This window comes from Augochlora pura, chromosome 11 (assembly GCF_028453695.1).
Source record: "Augochlora pura isolate Apur16 chromosome 11, APUR_v2.2.1, whole genome shotgun sequence".
Lineage (NCBI taxonomy): Eukaryota > Metazoa > Arthropoda > Insecta > Hymenoptera > Halictidae > Augochlora > Augochlora pura.
The window spans coordinates 3,453,741-3,472,287 of NC_135782.1; the positions used below are offsets into that span (position 1 = coordinate 3,453,741).

The window sequence follows — 18,547 nt, forward strand, 5'->3', positions numbered from 1 at the left end:
CTGCGAAAGAGGGGAAGGTGGGTCGCCTCGTATCCGTGTCACGAATGCGCGCGTCTGCACACCTCGCCACCCTCCACGGCCACCGAAAGAGGTGAATGCAGTTGGCCGTCATTTTGCAACCCGTTCAGACGCCATTCAGATGCGTCCGATGCAAGTAGCCGGCGTCGCGCGAATCACTCACTAACGCCTCGTCGTCGTTGACTGCGCCACGGCCGCGAGAGCACCGCGACATCGGGACCGATCCGGATCGCACGACCGAGCTTGTTCTCCGTCTTTTGATGCGGGCCACCGGAAACGACGCCGATCGCCGAACGAAGACGGGCCGGTTCGGTGGGCGGGACCCTACGGCCGATTTGTCGTTGATAAGCCAAGCATCGTCGCCGAGCATCGAGGATCGTCACCGGCAGTTGTCGCCCCACCCTGCCGGGTCGTCAGAAGAGATGCATGTTTTAAAGGTCATGGGCATTGCATGCGGACGCGTATTGGACAAAGTGCTCGCCGAGAGAAGGACTGGCTAAAAGTGGTCGGTTTGTGTTGGAAATCGTGGAGCCGATTCGACGAAGGGGGTAAGTGTCGTCGACGAATGCCACAGGTTCGTTCGTTGTTACGTAATTCGAGGAACAGCGAGATAAACCGCGGTATATTGTCCCGTTAACGGTCCTTGCGACGTTACAATGTTTCCCCGACGAACGTACGCCGCGAGTTCTGCTGGCAGGATCGAAGGGGGCAGAGAGTCACGTTGGGTTCCCATGATGAGTCATTCCGTCATGAGACAAGCTAGAGCCGAGAAATCGATTCGGCATGGTCTAATCCACTTCGGTCGGGATAACGCGTGTCATCTCGCTGTTTGAATTCGATCGTGACGACCAGCTAACAATTCTCTCCTCTCTCTCTCTCTCTCTCTCTCTCTCTCGATGACAAATACTCGTCGTTTACAGTTTCCAAATGTTAACGCGTATTTTCGACTCGATAGCATTCCTCCTGGTGTCGTGACGAATTCAACGACCTACTACGCTATAGCCTTCGGAACTGGACACGTCGATAACATAATCTCAGAATTCGCGGGATACCCTGACAGTTAATTCCGTGCTGTTCGTCTCGCGAATTTATGGGATCGGGGGTGTGCTGGGTGTCCCTTCTGCCTACTGACGCACGTAAAACTTTTCAGGTGCGGAGACAAAAAATCGGCGACGAGGCGAAAGGGAATTGCGGAGAGGGACGGTGGTCGCACGTGCTCGGCGAGTAAGCATCGAGGAAAACGCCGTAGGATTATCCTCTTTTCTTCTGCCTTCGAACGCGTCGGGACGGCCACTTTTCTAGACGAGCGACTTGTTCCGACTGTCTGGCGGCTCGGCCCGAAAGGAAATATCAAGGTACCCCGCATACACTATATCTATATATCTATATATATGTATATAGCAGTAGTTACGTTTATTGCCCTTAGAAACCGCCTTTACGTAACGCGATTCTCTTTCCCGCCCACGCGACGAATAACCGTCCCAACAACTTCGGTGATTTTTCCCTTTTTCTTTCCCCCCTCCGTTGGAATCGTCGGATCCCGGTATTACCAACGTCTAGCTGCCACGGAACGCGGCCGAGAACTGCGAATTCGACGGCGATTCCCACGGACGGATGACGTTTCAATTAAAATGTTTAACGTCGTACGTTTTCAATCGGCACGTAGGATTATCGTTTAGAGCGAACAATGGAGGTCCCCCGGGCGATTTTCAACAGCGCTTTTACCATCGACGGTCCCCGGGATCGTTCTCGGCCAATGACTCGCGATGAATAACGAAGGCTTTATAGTAAACGCTAAACGAGATTTCATTGAGCGCTCGCTGAACTTCGTAGACGGGGCTGTCCGGTCATGCGAATCGTAAAATCCTTTGACAGGTCGGTTATCCGTGACTGGTTGCACATATTGCGATAATTAAAGGCCGGCTACGGAATCAATGGAGGCCGTCGCGAAAAATCCGGCGCTGAATCGGTTATTGTAAATCGCTTATTCTTTTGCTACCGTTTCGTCACGTTCATTCTTTTCGCGCCGCGTTCTGCATTCGCCGATATTATTCCGTTCGACTCATTTATTCCGGTGATTCTTCTTTTTTTAACCTTTGTGCAAATGCAATTTCACGCGTTTCCGTCGTCGCGTAAAGCATCGATTTATTTTATAACGTTCGCAGGTCGTCCACGTTAACCGAAAGATTATCGTGCAAGCGCGGATATATACTTTCGCGTTGAGTCACCTTTACGAGTGGACGAGTTGTCCGGCTAAATGTAATTCATCTGCGTGTGACGTGTGGGTACGACTTTATCGGTGCATTCGCGTTTTTTTTTATCTCTCGTCGATGACTGATCGACGACATGTGTACGCTCTCGTACCAGAAGCATTGAATAATATTTATTTGCGGAACGGACGATTCGGACGCGGTTTCGACAAAACACGACACAGCTTCGATTGCGGACAATTTGTAATATCTCCGGGGCGGGAAGCTACCGCGGAAAACATGTTTGTACAATTCTTATCGACGAGATGGTGAAATTTCACCGGGCGCTTAACGAAAGTCGATGCGATTTCGGACGGACGCGATTATTGCCAATAAATAAAGACAAACGCGAGGTAAAAGCTTACGCTTTATGAGAAACTACCTATCTCGAATTAGTTACGCGAGAGATGTGCGAGGAATTTACGGTTGAAAAAATTTGTTTCTCGATGTGAAACTTGGAAAATAGATTTTTCATCCGGAGGGAAGAATAATTATTTCATAGAATATTTCAAATGGTACAATACATTTTTAAATGTTCGAGACTTTAACCTGCATTTCCGGAAATGAAAAGTACGCAACTCGTGCGGTTCTGACTTATGATTAGATTTGTGCTTAGCGTGTTAACCAACCGCATTTACGATACCAGGAAACTGACGTAATACTAGGAAATGAGTAGATAGTGTGTCTTTGGCGGAAGGATAAAAGTGTGAAAACTATATTCTGTAAGAGAGAAATAATAATAGTAAGAATAAAATTACTGCTGGCAGGTATAGATTATTTTTAATGGCGCAATAATTTTTCAATCCACGATCTAATATCTAACACTATTTTATTAAAAGCGCCGAGTACTAAAACCGGCTCTGTGTAATTTTTATTGCAACACATGCTCGCGTAAATAGTTAATTATTTCGCAGAAAAGCGCCTTCGTAATCTCATTAATTCTAAATTCAAAAATCAGCGACGATAATCAATGTTAACAGTGCCCTTCAGTAAAACAACCTTCTGCGCTTACTATAAAATAAATCGGCCAAGTATAATTCTCTCAATAGTTTAAATAAGATAAAACGAATACACCAACGTTCAAAGTTTCTTTAAGTCTTCTCACCGTTTTCTGCTCCTCCGATCCGTTTTTTGTCCCATAACTAATAATACCGGCTACCACTGTTTCCCATTATCGAAACGCGCTGAATCGTCCAATGAATTCCAGTTTAGCGATTTCTCGAGTACAATAACTTTCCCCGACGATGGGGTGTCCCTTTCTGATAATCCCGTCGGCGACGCGGGCGGGGAGAGGAATCCTTGTAAAACAGCGGGACGCCACCCACGCGAGCCCCGTTCGAAGACCAATCGGCGTCTTGCAATTTTACGCAAGTGCGTGTGTTCGGCCGCGTGCGCCCTACGAAAGCTCGCTAGCTCTCCCTCGGAAGGGTGAATGGAGGCTCTAATTTAGTCAGTGGCACGGCTGCCCTACGATTCGCGCAGATCGTCGCTCGTCGGCTTTCTCGAGCACACTCTGCCTCCCGTTGTGTACCGCTCTCTCTCTCTCTCTCTCTCTTTCTCTCTATCGTCGCGCTGTCCGAATCCGTGCTTTTAGTTTCTTCATTATCGCGATCCGATGGCTGGCAATCTGTGACGCCGACCTCGATATCGCGAACAACAATCCATTGTTTCTTCTATAAACGGAGGAATCGGTCGTGAATGGCCGTCAGTGATACTATTCGTCTCGTAACGCCTCGAACAGCCTCGCATCGTTAACGGGCGTCTCAACGACGACGGGAGCCGACGATCGACGACGAGTCCGAATTGTATTTCGTCGCCGCCGGTCGGCGATTTTTCACGGACTCGCGATAGTCGTTTTTTTCAAGCGAACTCGAGAGAAGTCGCCCTCGGATCGGAACACCTGCCGGCGAAACAGTCCACGCACGCACCGGCCCGCGTCACACAGAGGCGACACGGCGCCGCTTCCCGCATCGCGAGGATACCCTTTTGTTCGATCGTGACCGGACTTGGACAAACGTATTTACGAATTTAAAGAAACGGGAAGCGCACGGGCGTTTCGGTTATGGCACGCCGGCTATTGATTTTTCCGGCGCTGCCACGACAATGATAGGAGCCGGTTACCATTGTCGAGTGACGGGGCATCGGTAGGCAACGTTGTAGCGCAGCTTCGGGGAAGCGGGAGTTCATTGAACGCCGGTCGCGAGAAATACAGTACAAGTATTGTATAACAGGAGGAGGGAACCGGCTCTGGCCGCCGATCGAGGCGACGACGTCGAAACTTGTACAATGTCCGAAGACGATCGTGCGAAATCGGCATCGACTGCGACATAAAACGACTCGTCCAAGTCTCGAGATGCGGTATCTCGCAAGGAAGACAGTCGAAGGATACCTACGAAGGTGGAACGTGGAAGACTCGACGATCGCGAAGAAGAGCGACGCTCGTGGACTGTCTCGAAGCTAGAGATTTCCTGTCGCGTGATCGTTCAAGATAGACAAAATATAAACAGAAGAGGAGAACGATTCGACCGACCGAATATTGGATGTCGGGGCATGTGGCAGGGATGAATGGGCAACATCCGGTTTTCTGAATCACCGAGATATTCTTGAGAAACGCGTAAGACCGCGGCCGTGGACTAGCTCTTTTCGCCCGGCCGCGAGAGCCATTGTCTGGCCAATGAGAGGTCGATAAAGGGTAAACTAATTGCTTAACACGGTCAAGATCGCGTGAGTACGCTGTTTTCGCATCGTGCAGCCGGTTGCGAGATAAGAGAAGGATTGTTTCGTCAGCGGCGAACGTATTAATCGCATCCGTGTCGTTCTTGCGACTGAAAAACCGGCGGCGGATCCACGATCGTTTTACAATTTCTGGATGGAAAAATACGCGAGCCTGCACACTTGCGCAAACATGAGGCGCTGCACCGACGGTATTTTAGTACACGGTAAATTCGAGCGCGATCAAACGACGTGTCGCCACCTTCGATCACCGTTTCTTGCATTTTCCATTGTTGTCGTGTTTAATTTTGGCTCTCTTGCATGGGAAAGCTTGAAGCTTTCGTATCGAGTTACTACAGGATGATTCATTCCCGAGATGCGTCAGCGCGGCGTGAAAATGTTTCTTTTAATGTTAACCACCGTGACGGATATCCGTGACCCATAAACGTCCCGGCGATTAGACAATGCTGAAACCGCTCGCGCCTCTTTTTCTCCGCGGCTTTGGCGGATCAAGCGATCGTCGACGCTTGGCGGCCGAGAGTTACCCTGTCCCATCGACTAGCACTCGTGAAAAGATCGTCGAAAGACAGACCATTTTGTCGTAAATATAACTGAGTAGGATTATTTATAATTATATATTTAGCCATTTCTTCGACGTATCTTTTAACGTGGATCTTCTCAACACATTCATTTCGCTACTAAATTAATTTTGCCGATGAAACATCTGCAGGTTTAATATAGCTGTTACAAATTAAAGAATCAGGTAACGATATTCTCGCTGTGGGTGCGAACGAACCTCGTCACCTCGTCCCGTGGGTGTTAAAAATCCTATTGACAGGCTTCCGGTAGGCGAAGCGTTAACAATTTCGACTGGTCATTCCCGGTATGTTCCGAGCCGACGGGGCCGGCATAAAGAGTAGCGGATACACTCGAATTCTCGGAAAGCATCCACGAATGTGTACCGATCGCCTCGGCGGGCCGGAGAGACGACGAAAAATCGAAATTCTTTCACGCGCCGTTAGTAAAATGTTTCTCGGTATCGGGGCCCGTGAAAATCGTGTGCTTCCGTTTGTGCTTAAAAGCGGGCGGGCCGACGGGACGCGCGAAGCGATGGCTGGCTGCGTGAGAACGCGCGCGTTTGTACGCGGACGACCGCGAGAGAGGTACGCGTCCGGCTAAACGACTCGAAACGGACATATGCATTCGTCGCCCGAAACGGAATAACCTTCCCCGCTTGGTCTCAATGGGCAAACGTAAAACTTGATTCCGAATGCGTTTTACTATCATTAGTTGCACGTGCTTCGCTTTCATTCACCTTGAATCCCTCCCGCCGAATTCTCGGTACTGCTAGTAAACTGGTGCGACGATTGGCCGTCGGTTGCGTGCCGCTCGCCGTTGGTTGGCCGTTATTTCCTCCCGTACCTAACCGGAGTGCAAGGCCGAGCCGTACCGAAGCCCAGGTCAGGGTACACGAACGGCGTCTTCGGCAGTTCGAACGTGAGGCTTGCGCAGTCGAGACCGGCTGGTTCTCTGCCCGACGGTGGTCTCAACATGGCTGTTTACACGTCCACGCAGCCGCTACTTTCAAACCGCGAGATCCGCTTCTCTAACGACAACACGGTCCTCCTCGTGGTACTCGCGTACGTGCTACTCGCCAAAGGTATCGTTAGCTCGTTGAGTAAGGGCCTTCTCTATCGCGAACTCTACGACCCGCGAGACACCTATCACCTACACACACCGACGACACACTCGCACGCGTCGTCGGAAAACAGGATGTGGTTCCCTCGTGTGCGCCTGTCCGTGTGCCTTCTCGTTTTCGTGTTTGTGCCGTAAACGGGAGCCGCCGGTGTATGGGATACGGTCGTACAAGGCCCGTGGTGTTGGTCACTGGAACGATGCTGTTCTTCGTCCACTTGTCATACGCACTCGAATCTCTGCGTGCGACGCTCTCGTGTCGCCCTTATCACCACCATCGCCACCGTGCCAGAATTTTCGAGTTGTTCCCTCGGGGAAATTAATGCGCGATGTTTGTTTCCTGTGCAACCGCACGTAACTCGTTCCCTCCGGTTCACGAGGATCCGCTTCCGACGGGTCCGCTTCCGACGGCTGGAACTGGTCACCCTTGCCTCGCCGATTATCGTTTCATCGATACTTAATTGTGCCGATAGTGCTCCTCGCTCACCGACACACTGTCTCGCCGACGGTGTTTACGTCCCTGTCGCCAAATTCTATTGCGTACGATGATCGCTGGCTTTTCTCTTAGGCATCGTTAAAATGTAGAAATGTTGTTCGGAGCACTCGCGACTGTCCGCCACGTGTCAGTGATATTATTCATAGCGTGCTCGGCCGACAGCTGAAGATACAGTCGGGGCAGATAATGCTTTGTGTTCATGGTTCTTAGAACGTAAAAACACGCGTGTGCAGCTAAAACAATTATAGTCCGAGGCTTAAATCAGCGTTCTCGTCTCGATCGTTCGCGCGAGGCGTTATTCAATTTTTGGCGATTGTCGAGCGACGGCTGGAGGCTTTCGGGGATCACTTAACGTATTCAAAGATCAAGGTCATTATGATTTGTAATGGTAAACTGTGCCCGCGCGTGTATGCACATATTGTCAGCGGTTGAGGAAAAATCGTTGTACGCGCTAGAAGTAAATAACATAGAGTAAAGATCATAAAGTAATTATCGTCGAAGTAATGACTTCAATTATCTGAACGTGTGGGCGAGTAAATATTGTTGACGAAATTCGGTGTCGATAATATTGTGTCGGTGAAGTGATCACAGATGAAACGATTGTCGGGGATGTAAGGGTGATCCCGGTTAGAATCGCGACCGTCGGTATCGTTTGCTGGATTGTTTGTATGTTTTTTAACGGGGACAGAGGAAATATTTATGTTTCTCGGTATCGTGGTAAAGAACTGTGTAACGGTGTTCAAACTCGTTTAATTGGTCCCTTCTCCCACACGTGTAACGTTCTGCAAATGATCTCTGAGCTCTGCTACATTTGAAACACTGTTTCTGTGATTTTTTGTGGTGGACTCTGTCCGAATGCAATTATTGTGTGTTTGTAAGTAAACAACGTGTGTGTCGAATCGTGTAGTTGCCATTTGTTGTTTCATTATTCGTCATTGCATATTTTTTTTTGTAGCATTAAGTAGTATTATGGTATTAATAATAAGTATTTGTAGTTGTAACACAGTGAAATCTTAGTCTGTATTTTCTTTTTGTTGCAGGAGGTACGAGCACTCCATTGACTAATCACTATGTAAATGATGTAAATTATTATGACATTACAAGCAATGTTGACAATTCAGATCCTTTGGAAAAGTTTTACTTAATTACTGAACAAAGGTGGCACACAGATACAGTGCTACCTATCCCCTTACTGCCATCTACCGAGGGAATGTCTGTTCGATCTCCTCACAGGTACACGATAAGTAATTAACATGTAATATAAATAACATTGCGCTCAGTTGGACGTCAGATTAAATATCTGGTTTTGCTTGTAGGATTCCACAGTCCATATCAGGACTGGATGATGCTGGAATGGATTTGCAAGCAGCTCAACTTAGCACTCGAGCAGGACAGGAGGTTCGTTCCACCACAACTTTATCATGGCTAGACTGGCAGCTATCACTCTTTGTAGCACTTTGCGCCATCGCTGGCGCTATTCTCTTCACATTCTTGGTAAGATTTTATCCTCCAAAAGGTTTCTATCTACAGTTGTATACCACGAACTTGATCGAACATATTTGTTATGCAGATTTTGTTATGGCTACGAAAACAAATGTCGCGTGAAAAGGATACAGAGGATGGTGACAGGAGAGGCTTGGTTGAGGAAGGTACTGTGGGTCACCCGGAGAAGCCTGCTAAATCTACAAAGGTATCTGTGGAAGGTCAATGGGTTCATCAACCTACAGTAAAGCCATCTGTGTCTGTTCAATCTGTCCGACCAGTTACTCAAACCAGTGGTTTACCAGAGGTATATGTCCCAAAGGGATAGAGACAAAGTGAGAAAGAGAAAACTATGAAACAGTATTGATAAACTCTGTCTTAAACAGGTAATGTCAGTGGCAACGCCGGAACGTAGACCAGAACCTATACGTATAAAAGCTAAAGGGCTACTCGAGCGACGCGGTTCAAGTGCGAGTTTGACTATAGAATTGGCACCTCCTCCTGAAAGTCAACCATACGTAGTAACACCCACTCGGGAATGCACCGCGGAAGAATTTTTGCTGAGCGCTGGAAACGTCTTGTCTAGAACACAGCTGAAAAAGGCTGTCAGCGACCCAGCATTGTTGCACAAAGAGTTTTGGGAGGTTCCGTTAAATTTGCCCGAGGAGCTAGACATCTGCGGGTACTGGGTGAAAAATAGATATTGTTCTGTGTTACCGAATCCACAGTCCAGAGTGGTTCTACCAAGCACTTCTACCGATGATCCTCTTTCTAGCTACATCAATGCCAACTACATTCGGGTATGTTTGAAATGGAATAAAAACTATAGTGAACATAGGAATAATACGTTACTTATGATATGCTGATATTAACAGGGATATGACGGAGAAGATTCCCGCTATATCGCAACACAGGGACCATTGCCTCACACAGTAGCCGACTTCTGGAAAATGATTTGGGCAGAGAAAGCTCCCGCGGTCGTTATGATGACGAAATTGCACGAAGCCGCCAAAACGAAGTGCGAGGCATATTTTCCACTGGATGTAAATAGTCGCATACCAGCTGGACCTTTCACCATTATCGTTAATTCTATCGATGCAAGGGAAGGTTACACGGTCAGAGACCTAGAGCTTAGATTCGAAGGTGAAAGAAGACATGTACAGCATTACTGGTATGTGAAACTGAAGGTCTTACAACCGTATACGTGCTCGCAATTTGGAAATCGATGGCGCATTATTTCTGAAGAAGTAACACAACTGATCGTTCACAGGTACGATTCATGGCCGGACCATGCAGTACCTGAAAATGCGGATACCTTGGTTAGCCTGGCTGCAGAGGTGAACTCTCTACCAGGACCTATTGTTGTTCACTGCAGTGCTGGAATTGGGAGGACCGGTTGTTTCATAGCTATAGCAACCGGAATGACACAGCTGATGCGTGATGGAAACGTGGACATTTTAGGCATTTTATGTCAAATGAGGTAAGGCGATGGAGTCTGAATTTCATTCGAGATTTTTGCAGTTCGATCGATACTGTCTCAGAACAGTTTCATAGACGACGGCAGTGTTTCTTTTTATTCTGAAATAATTAAGATTTGAAATCTAATCGAAGATGTCTGGTTTGTAGGTACGACAGAGGAGGTATGATTCAAACAGCGGAGCAGTATGAATTCGTACACCGTGCACTTTGTCTGTATGAACAAACGCTTGACGGCGGTAAATCATCGAGTGCCGGGGATTGATGCGACTAATAATATGACATTATGGGAATTGATCAGAATTCGTTAGGAGAAAATTTTCGTGCGAGTTACACGAAGTATTCAGAGAATGATTTGTGAGGTATTGTCTGCAACGTGATACTTCGTCCAGGCGTGACTATCTCTGCCACGAAAGAAACGCTAACGATGAGAATCACAGTCTTTTAAGACCGATGGGATGTCTTGACTGTCTTCAACTTGTTTAAGGAAGGGAGCCTGATGTAAAGTGTTGAAAATTACCAAATTCTTCGGTGGGAGGGATTTTTCTTTTAAAAGATCTACTGAACCGATATGTTTTAAATTATAAGTATATTTTATTACGCTATTGAAGTAACTGAAACGATGATTTCGGTTAAGGAGAGAGAGAGCTATAAATATTATTGCTATAGTGGCTTTTACCCAACCTGTTGTTAAAGAGAGTTGTTCCGCGTGCAATGTAGACGCTTTGTATTTCGCAAACGACTTCCCATCATTTTCTCGACACGAACGACGTATTCGGTTTTTCCGCGCGGAGATCGTTGCTGTTTAAGGTTCATTGTTGGTAACCGCATTGAACGAGAGCCGTGTACAACTATCTGCGTCTGCTGCTCGGTAGCAAAATGGGCCAAATCCGCCTTAATTATTTCATTAAACGCCAAAAGGTGTACCGGTTTTTTCGACCCGCTACATCAAGCTCCCCTTTAACCCTTTCGCTACGACGGACGACCATGGTCGCTCCGTTATCTTGTTCTGGGTCTGCTGTGCCGACGCTCGGATGCTTATTGAAAGTTTATCAAGGAACTATACAGTGTTCTCTTTTTAAGGAAAGTCTTCTTTCTTCCGAAAGCAACTTTTGTAGGAGTTAGACGTAAACCCGATCGCTGACGATTGTCAGATTCGACGTGGAGATTTCGTTTGGTTGGAGAACGAGAGGGGTAGCGAGAGGGTTGAGGATGAGTTTCGTCTCACTTAATAAGCTGCCATTTCTATACTGCCATGACAAATCGTTGACAATTAATATCAGTCATTTGGCGGCTCTAGAAATGTTGTGGGAGTAGTGAAAAGAAACGGGGAGTTTTCTCCTGGGCCTTGTCTCTTTGGTGCCAGGTAGATTTGGGAGGATGCGTCGACGAATTGGCCATTTGCTGGCGAGCATGGGTGATAGAGCCGCCACAGTCACAAAGCTCAAGGGAGATGTTTAAAAATGAAAATATGCTACTATTCTTAAACGGAATTAAAACTGTTCGACATATAAAAGAATTATATACTATATAATTTAACTTTGAAAAACGTGAGATCAGGGTTTAGACTGGACTATTTGTTCAGATTTTTATGCATTCTCTGTGTATCAGAAGTTTAGATCCGATAGTTGTTAACACTCGCGCAACTATACATAGTATTCTGAGGAAACTTGTACTTTCTGTAATTCGATGAACTTTTCCTTGGCTTCTTGGTGCAGCGATGTATTTCAAAGTTAACACAGCCATAAAGAACGCTAACGCTGATGGGCGAATAAGTAATTTTATTCGAACGAAGAAATCACGAATACAGAAACGGCATATATTATTAAAAAGCTCTTATAAAATTGGGACCCAGATCAATTAAATATTTGTATCCTATTTGTAGTTCCTAGTTAATTTTACAGTATGCACAATAATTTCCATGACTTTTAATTAATTTATCAACAAAGACTGAATGCAGGTAGTACAATACGTTTATTATATAAGTTATAAATCTAACTAGACATATAACGTGCTTCTGTAACGCAAGATAAAATTCATGACGTATTGATACAGTTTTAAAAAGAAAACAAAAAAAGAACAAGCAGGTTTCGTTTGAAAGAAAGGGGGCGAGAAAAAATGAAGAACTCGTCGAAAATGCGTTCAATGACCCGAATCTCATCAATAACGTGAACTTCATCGATGCGTGATATAACGAATCAAGAATAACGTCACTTAATAATGTACTATTCAAGTATTATGTACAAATCGAATTATTTATTCTATTCGCTACTTCGAGTTAATGTTGAAGAACAACAAAAAAAGAAAATTGATTCTGGTGAAGTGTCATGAATTCGTATCGAAATGAAAATTGCTGCTTTTATTAACGATTAGCGATTGGTTTATTCAGTTGGAAGATTAGACCGTAGTCGACAATAAGTGTTATTTAAGCCTTTACGAGAGTGTTGTAACGGGAAAAGAATTACTTTGTTGGCATGAAAGGCGATAGCCCGTACGGTTTACATTTCTCAGCGAAAAAATTGTCTTGTTTGCGCAAGTGGTTTCTATCAAGCTATAGACTTCAAGCATTGTAACAATACCAAAGTTGTTATTAGTATTTACTAACTATGGTGTACCGTGAACGGATGCACTGCAGACTCTGCAGAATCTACGACGATTAGAAATTTATTGTTTCCGAACACCGATTCGTTCTAACGCAATTGACACTCAATAAATTCCAGTGTAACCCAGTGTAATTCTATTAAACTAAGCGTTTCAATAACAAGTTACCAACCGAATGGTCTCAGCATTTGTATTAAACGTGGATGTGCCGTAGTCAAGTTGGTCGTTATTTCAAACATAATCAGTCTATTCACTGGAACTAACGAGTTGTAACAACGTTTCTTTTTCTTTTTCTTTTTTTTCCATTCAAATTGTGGACATGGGATGCCTCGAAGTTTTACCTTGAATGCAGTGTGAGCGTATGAATTTTGAGCGGAAGATTGTGATATGTATACAAATATATATTATATATACTTGTACATATATTGTACAGAGAGTAAAATATATTTAAGAGAGTATGTATTTGTGTAAGCAAATCAAGAGTAAATTATTTATGAATATGTAAAGCCTTAAGCTACCTTAATGTACACGTATTAATAACGTAACAACAACAACAATAATAATAATAATAATAATTTAGAAGCCCTTTGGTGTTCAATTGTACTTATGTGACGTAATAAATGTTTATAGTACCCATGGAACATTCTCTCGCCGTTCTTTCCAACTGAGCCAATGTTCACGTTGGTTATGGTCGCAACGAAACTCGAAAAATCTTTTGGAAAACAATCTTCCATTGAAAAAGACATTCTGTTATAATCAATCATAAACGTTCGCTCCCTCGAATTCTGAAATTTCGCAAATCGTACTGTATATTATTCGACTCACCAATTCGTCGACTTTGACTTGCCGCCACGATTTGACACGGTGCCGCCATCTTGATTGCTCTGTGTCCCCCTTCAAAATAAAGTCGACGACTTTACGTCAAAAGTTTTCGGTGTTTCCAGCACGATTCATCGAGGCCGTCGACGCGTACACACGAGGACAACGAAAACGAAAGTCGATCAACGCAAACAACACGAAATCCAACGACTTTATCCCGCGACACGATTAAATATTCGCGAGCGACACGCGGCGCGCGCGCGTCTTTCAAACTCGGCACGACGGAGACTGGATCGCGCGTCACGTGACCCGCTCGTTCTCCGAGCGACATGTACGGGGCGCGTTTGCATGTATTACGTGCCGTGCGCGTGTGGTGTCGGCACGGAACTCAAGTTTAGTCCGCGCCTCGGGATTCTACACGGCTCCTGGTGTGGCGAGCCAGCGGCAGATAATCCACGGAGAAATCGTTTACGGTTAAAGGGTAAAAACACCGAGAACAACAGCGTCGAAAGTTCGCGCAGTGTCGAATGTTTCTTCTCGTTGCCGTACGATCGGGTTTTGCTCCGTACCCGCGATGGTTCGGTTATCGTCGCAGTTCACCGTGCCGATTCTCGCGGAGGACCGTCCGTAGATAGAGAGTGTCGCTACGCTCGAAGGTACGGGAACATAGTGGCCACACGGAAGTGAGAACCGCCGATCGTGCTCGTTCGTCGTGAATTTTCGTTGCGGCGACAGAGGAGGAAGAGCGGGAAGGACAAGCGGTTTACTTGGAACGACAGGTACACGTCGGGTGTTGACCGGACTGAGCGTAGAAAGAAAAAGAGACCGTGAACCACAGAGAATCGGTTGCATGAAATGTTGTGTACTATGTGGGACGTCGCGTCGAGTGACATCGTAGCCTGGAGACAAGATGGGGCCCGCTGATCGGGCCCGGAAGAACTCAGGGGTCCGATTAACAACGGAGGTATGGATGTCATCGGGGACGGGGACGAGCAGACCCTCCAGGCGATTCTCGGTGAGTAGAAGCCCGCTCTGTTGCTCGGTCGAAAAAGTATTATACTGACGGAATCGAAACGTTCTCTCTCGCCGACGGCGGGCCGCGGCGATTGACAAGCGTGACAGCCACAGAGTGTCGCGAGTCCGTCGCGGTTCGCCATATACCTTCACGCGCCCGTAAATGCGTCCCGTACGATCGTGTTGGTTCGGTTGCTCCCGTGCATTGACCTTAAACGCACCGGACACGGCTCATCGTGCGTTTTCGTGCTGCGGTCTCCTTGCCGTATGACACCAGACGGGACAAAACCGGCGTTATCCTGCTCCACTTTGACCTTCCCGTTTCGCAACGGTCTCCGTTGCTCGTCGTTCCAACGACGGAGAGAATATTCTCGGCCGTAATCAGCCGCGCTCGGACCGGCTCCGCGTACGAACTATATAGTGGTAGAACCGCTAACGGAACCCGGCAAAAACCACCGGGTTCTCGACGTTTTCGATTCTCCTCGATCTCCGATCGGTCGTTACGTGTCGCCGCCGCGCCGCGCTCTATGCACGGCACTCTCGTGACGCAGTGAATCAACGGATCAAGTAGTAATATCCTGGGAATGAGACGCGGCGTAAATTGTAGTACTCGAAATAATTAGCGGGACGTTTGTACAGGCGAAACGGGGCTCGGGGGGAGAAGTAAATCAAACATCAAGGATAAACTGTCACTTGAGCGTGACAGTGTGTACTCGCCGCGGAACCTGCACGTAAATAATTTCATTGATATTCCCCGTGTTCCACGGTACGCTCCGTTTCGAATTATTTTCTATACCGTGTCCTATTTTTAAACAATTTCTCTCTCCGTATTCAAAGATATATTCTCCTTGAATACATTGGTCTATAATACTATTTCCAAATCATTATCTCTGTACGTATTTCTATGAAATCACTTTACCAATATGGTCGTTCGGCTAGCAAAGGGGAGCGCATTTACTGTAAATTATTTTACCACGTTTGCCACCTACTGGTCGTAAAAGACTTTTTTTAATTATTATATAGTAGTGTTAATCCATCTGTTTAGGATTTTCCTGTTGACAAATTCAAAATGTTGTTCTTGATAATCCAATAAGGTACAGTAGGTGTTGATCGTGTTTTCGAATATGACGGCTGGGGCCCTTTTTGCCCGTCGAATTTCATTCAGAGATTTTTCTTGAATCGCGGCGAACGAACGCGGTGCTCTTAGCTCGCTCTGATTGATCTCCAAAGGAGAGTGCTTACGTGGATACATTTACCCTACTTTTGCCTTGACTGTGCACCTCCCCTCCACGCTCGCGGAAAAACCGCCTTCGCATACCTGTTACACCTTTGGTTCAATGCATCGTGCTGCATCATTTCGTACCATTATTCGGTTGCAGCTATGCAGATCGTTCCTCTACCTTATACTTAGACGGAGAACGTTGGTATAATGATCGGGTTTGTGGGAACGTTCCACCGATCCTACGATCGAGATAAAATTAAGAGGTCTATCACAGTATTGCCTTGTTAGATAGTATTAATTAAGAGGTTGGATTATTCATCCCTAAGAGAACTGTGAATATTTGAAAATCGATTTAATCGATTGAATGTCGTCTTCTCCGAGCCTTCGATTTTTAGGGTAGTTTTTAGGGTGGAACGATCATCCATCTTGACTGCACTGTGAAAAATAATATAGAGTTATAAAAGCGCAGTATTTGCAGGCTTAAAATTCAATTTTTAATCACACGATCAGCTGTTCAACGTCAAATAATTTCATGCGAACGAGGAATGTGTTTTCAATAAATTTTCTGCGCAATATGTTGCTCTAATTACAATGCTACAGTTCCAATAATGCGCGGAATTCGCATAAATATTATCTGGCAAACAGCGCGTACGAACTGGAGGAAAAATCCTGTTCATATTAATGCTGAACGTTCCGAGTAACTAGATGCTCTTCATCCAAACTTGTTACAATTTTTAGTATAACCCGAGCTTCAACAAATAGTCGTAATTAAGATAGACGATCGAAAACACGTTTAGCGTTAACGACGCGGCGAGCATTCGGCGCTCCAGTTCGCATTTGCATCTTTTTCCGAACGCGTCGCGGCCGAGGCTGTTCTTCCGCGGCGAGTGCATTCACCTGCAACGAGTGCACCGAGGCATTCTTCATCTGGGTCGGAGGTTGCAGCAGCGCGTTGCCGGGTTCTCTCTCTCTCTCTCTCTCTCTCTCTCTCTCTCTCTCTCACTGTTTCGCTTGATCCTTTTGCGTGTTTATCCGATTACCGCGAGTCGTTTCATCGCCGACAAATACGATTAAACGCGTCGGTACGCGCTTAATAGTTTCTATGTTTCGCTGTGATCTTTATTACGAGGCTCGCGGTAATTGGAGAACCTAGATTTTTACAGCATGATTCACGATTAGCGCGCGGACGATGTTCATACGCGCTTAGGGTACCGCCGCGAACGCTGGGAAACGAGAAAAAAAAATCGACTTCTGTTCGACGATCAACGGGGCGCATTTTCTATGAATTTCCAGTCCAATTAGATCGTATCTTTGTCTGAATTTTCGCGAACATCTTTATGGTTCGCGCGGATCAATTTTCCACGAACGGTTTTCCATCGATTCTCTTACTTTCGTCTCGACGGGAGCATTAACGATGATGTTATACATTTTTATTGGAGTTTTATGGGTCATTCAAAACCGGCATCGTAAGAATCGAACTAGTCGAGCTCCATTCATTTCTGCGATTTCACGGTAACGGATAAATGAATTTATGCTCAATGAAAGGCAGATAAGAGAGTTTATACCGTTTATTAAGTTCGATGAAAGTTAATGAGTTATTGATTTAATAAGTGCACGGCCGTGAAATTGTTTCCGGTTTCGTGGATCTCGAACAGGCTCGAGAAACGGCGCTGTATAAATCGCAGCTTTAATTCAAGAAAATTCAGCAGAATCGATAAAAGTCCTGGAAACAAGGCGACGGTGTTTCTATATTGTCATGAAAATTATACTAATCGAAACGGTAATTGTTACGCAGCGATCAGTTTCTCGTATCGGGCGTCGCAGTGACGGCGATTTAGAGTACCGTAAAAATGGCGGACATTGTGAACCTGACAACTGTAAAACGCCCTCGAGAGCCGTGAACGAGAATAACGAACCACCTCTGTTTAGTATTTACTTCTGAGAACGGCCTATGAAAGTCTAAATTTACATAAGAATGCGCGGCCGAGTCATGACCGATTAAAATACTAGTCGCGATTTCTGGAGCGAGCGCGCGCGCGCGCGCGAGCCGATCAACGCGCGCGCGCGCGCAAATCCAACGGGCAACCTGTCCCCGTTTAATAATATCCGAACCGATGCAATTAAGCCCGAAGTTTTGAAAGGAAATTACGGCTTCTCTCTCGCCGGAATGATTATCATCCCGGAGGCGAGCAGAGTTTCACGCGGTGCACAGATAGCGTTACCGCAATTCGTCGGTCTTTGCCAACAATTCCAGTGTTCTCTCTTCGCTAGCGGGCCGACAGTGAAAGTCGCGCCGGTGAACGTGCTTTTCCGTTTATTTGAAATTAACGGCTCGATACTCCTGGCATAACCTACTGGCTGTGTGCGCGCCGCGAACAGTTCCATTCACTTTTGATCATCGCCCGTCATTAATGTCTCATTCGGCTCGCGACTACGGTATTTTATTCGTTGGACGCGAAACGGCGTCCACGGTCTTTGACAAACCCCGCTGGCGCCTATCGTACGACGCAAATCGCTGTAAGCCAGGAAACAATGCGATTTCATTTTAATATTTTCTTATTGCTGGGCCGCGGAACTTTTGCGAAATAATTTGGTTTGTATTCAAGCAGCTATAATTACTAAGGCAATAATTATTAAAGCGATTTCTGCGTCCTACAATTAATGCGGATGAACGATGAAAAGTGGTAGCCCCGGCGCGGTTGATCCATTTAGGGGCGTTCGATTAACCCTTCGGTGGTCGAATTATTTTCTCTAAGGAGTTTA

At 46.1% G+C, this 18,547-nt stretch overlaps 1 protein-coding gene and 1 long non-coding RNA gene across 4 annotated transcripts in view; one reads left to right on the forward strand and one right to left on the reverse strand.

The window, feature by feature from the left end:
• Positions 1 to 13,913, reverse strand: part of LOC144476908 (uncharacterized) — a 29,441-nt gene extending 15,528 nt beyond the window's left edge. The window contains exon 1 of the long non-coding RNA XR_013495100.1: positions 13,555 to 13,913. This is a non-coding gene — a long non-coding RNA (uncharacterized LOC144476908). The remainder of the gene's footprint in view (positions 1 to 13,554) is intronic.
• Positions 112 to 13,361, forward strand: LOC144476981 (tyrosine-protein phosphatase non-receptor type 5). Of its 3 annotated transcripts, XM_078194347.1 has the most exons (9): positions 112 to 566; positions 1,169 to 1,373; positions 8,211 to 8,403; positions 8,487 to 8,664; positions 8,741 to 8,959; positions 9,039 to 9,452; positions 9,528 to 9,823; positions 9,923 to 10,132; positions 10,279 to 13,361. In XM_078194347.1, exons 3-9 carry the CDS (start codon positions 8,381 to 8,383, stop codon positions 10,391 to 10,393), a joined length of 1,455 nt encoding a protein of 484 aa, XP_078050473.1. In that variant the 5' UTR covers positions 112 to 566; positions 1,169 to 1,373; positions 8,211 to 8,380; the 3' UTR covers positions 10,394 to 13,361. The 3 variants fall into 3 exon arrangements, with proteins under 3 accessions (XP_078050473.1, XP_078050472.1, XP_078050474.1); XM_078194346.1 differs by lacking the exons at positions 112 to 566; positions 1,169 to 1,373 and adding an exon at positions 6,465 to 6,639; XM_078194348.1 differs by lacking the exons at positions 112 to 566; positions 1,169 to 1,373 and adding an exon at positions 7,341 to 8,044.
• Positions 13,914 to 18,547: the final 4,634 nt, after the last annotated feature.

Coding starts and splice junctions, on each gene's coding strand:
- LOC144476981 (XM_078194346.1), top strand. CDS start 6,531: ATGGCTGTTTACACGTCCACGCAGCCGCTACTTTCAAACCGCGAGATC. Junction 9,824..9,922: donor AGACATGTACAGCATTACTG/GTATGTGAAACT, acceptor GATCGTTCACAG/GTACGATTCATGGCCGGACC. Junction 10,133..10,278: donor GGCATTTTATGTCAAATGAG/GTAAGGCGATGG, acceptor TCTGGTTTGTAG/GTACGACAGAGGAGGTATGA.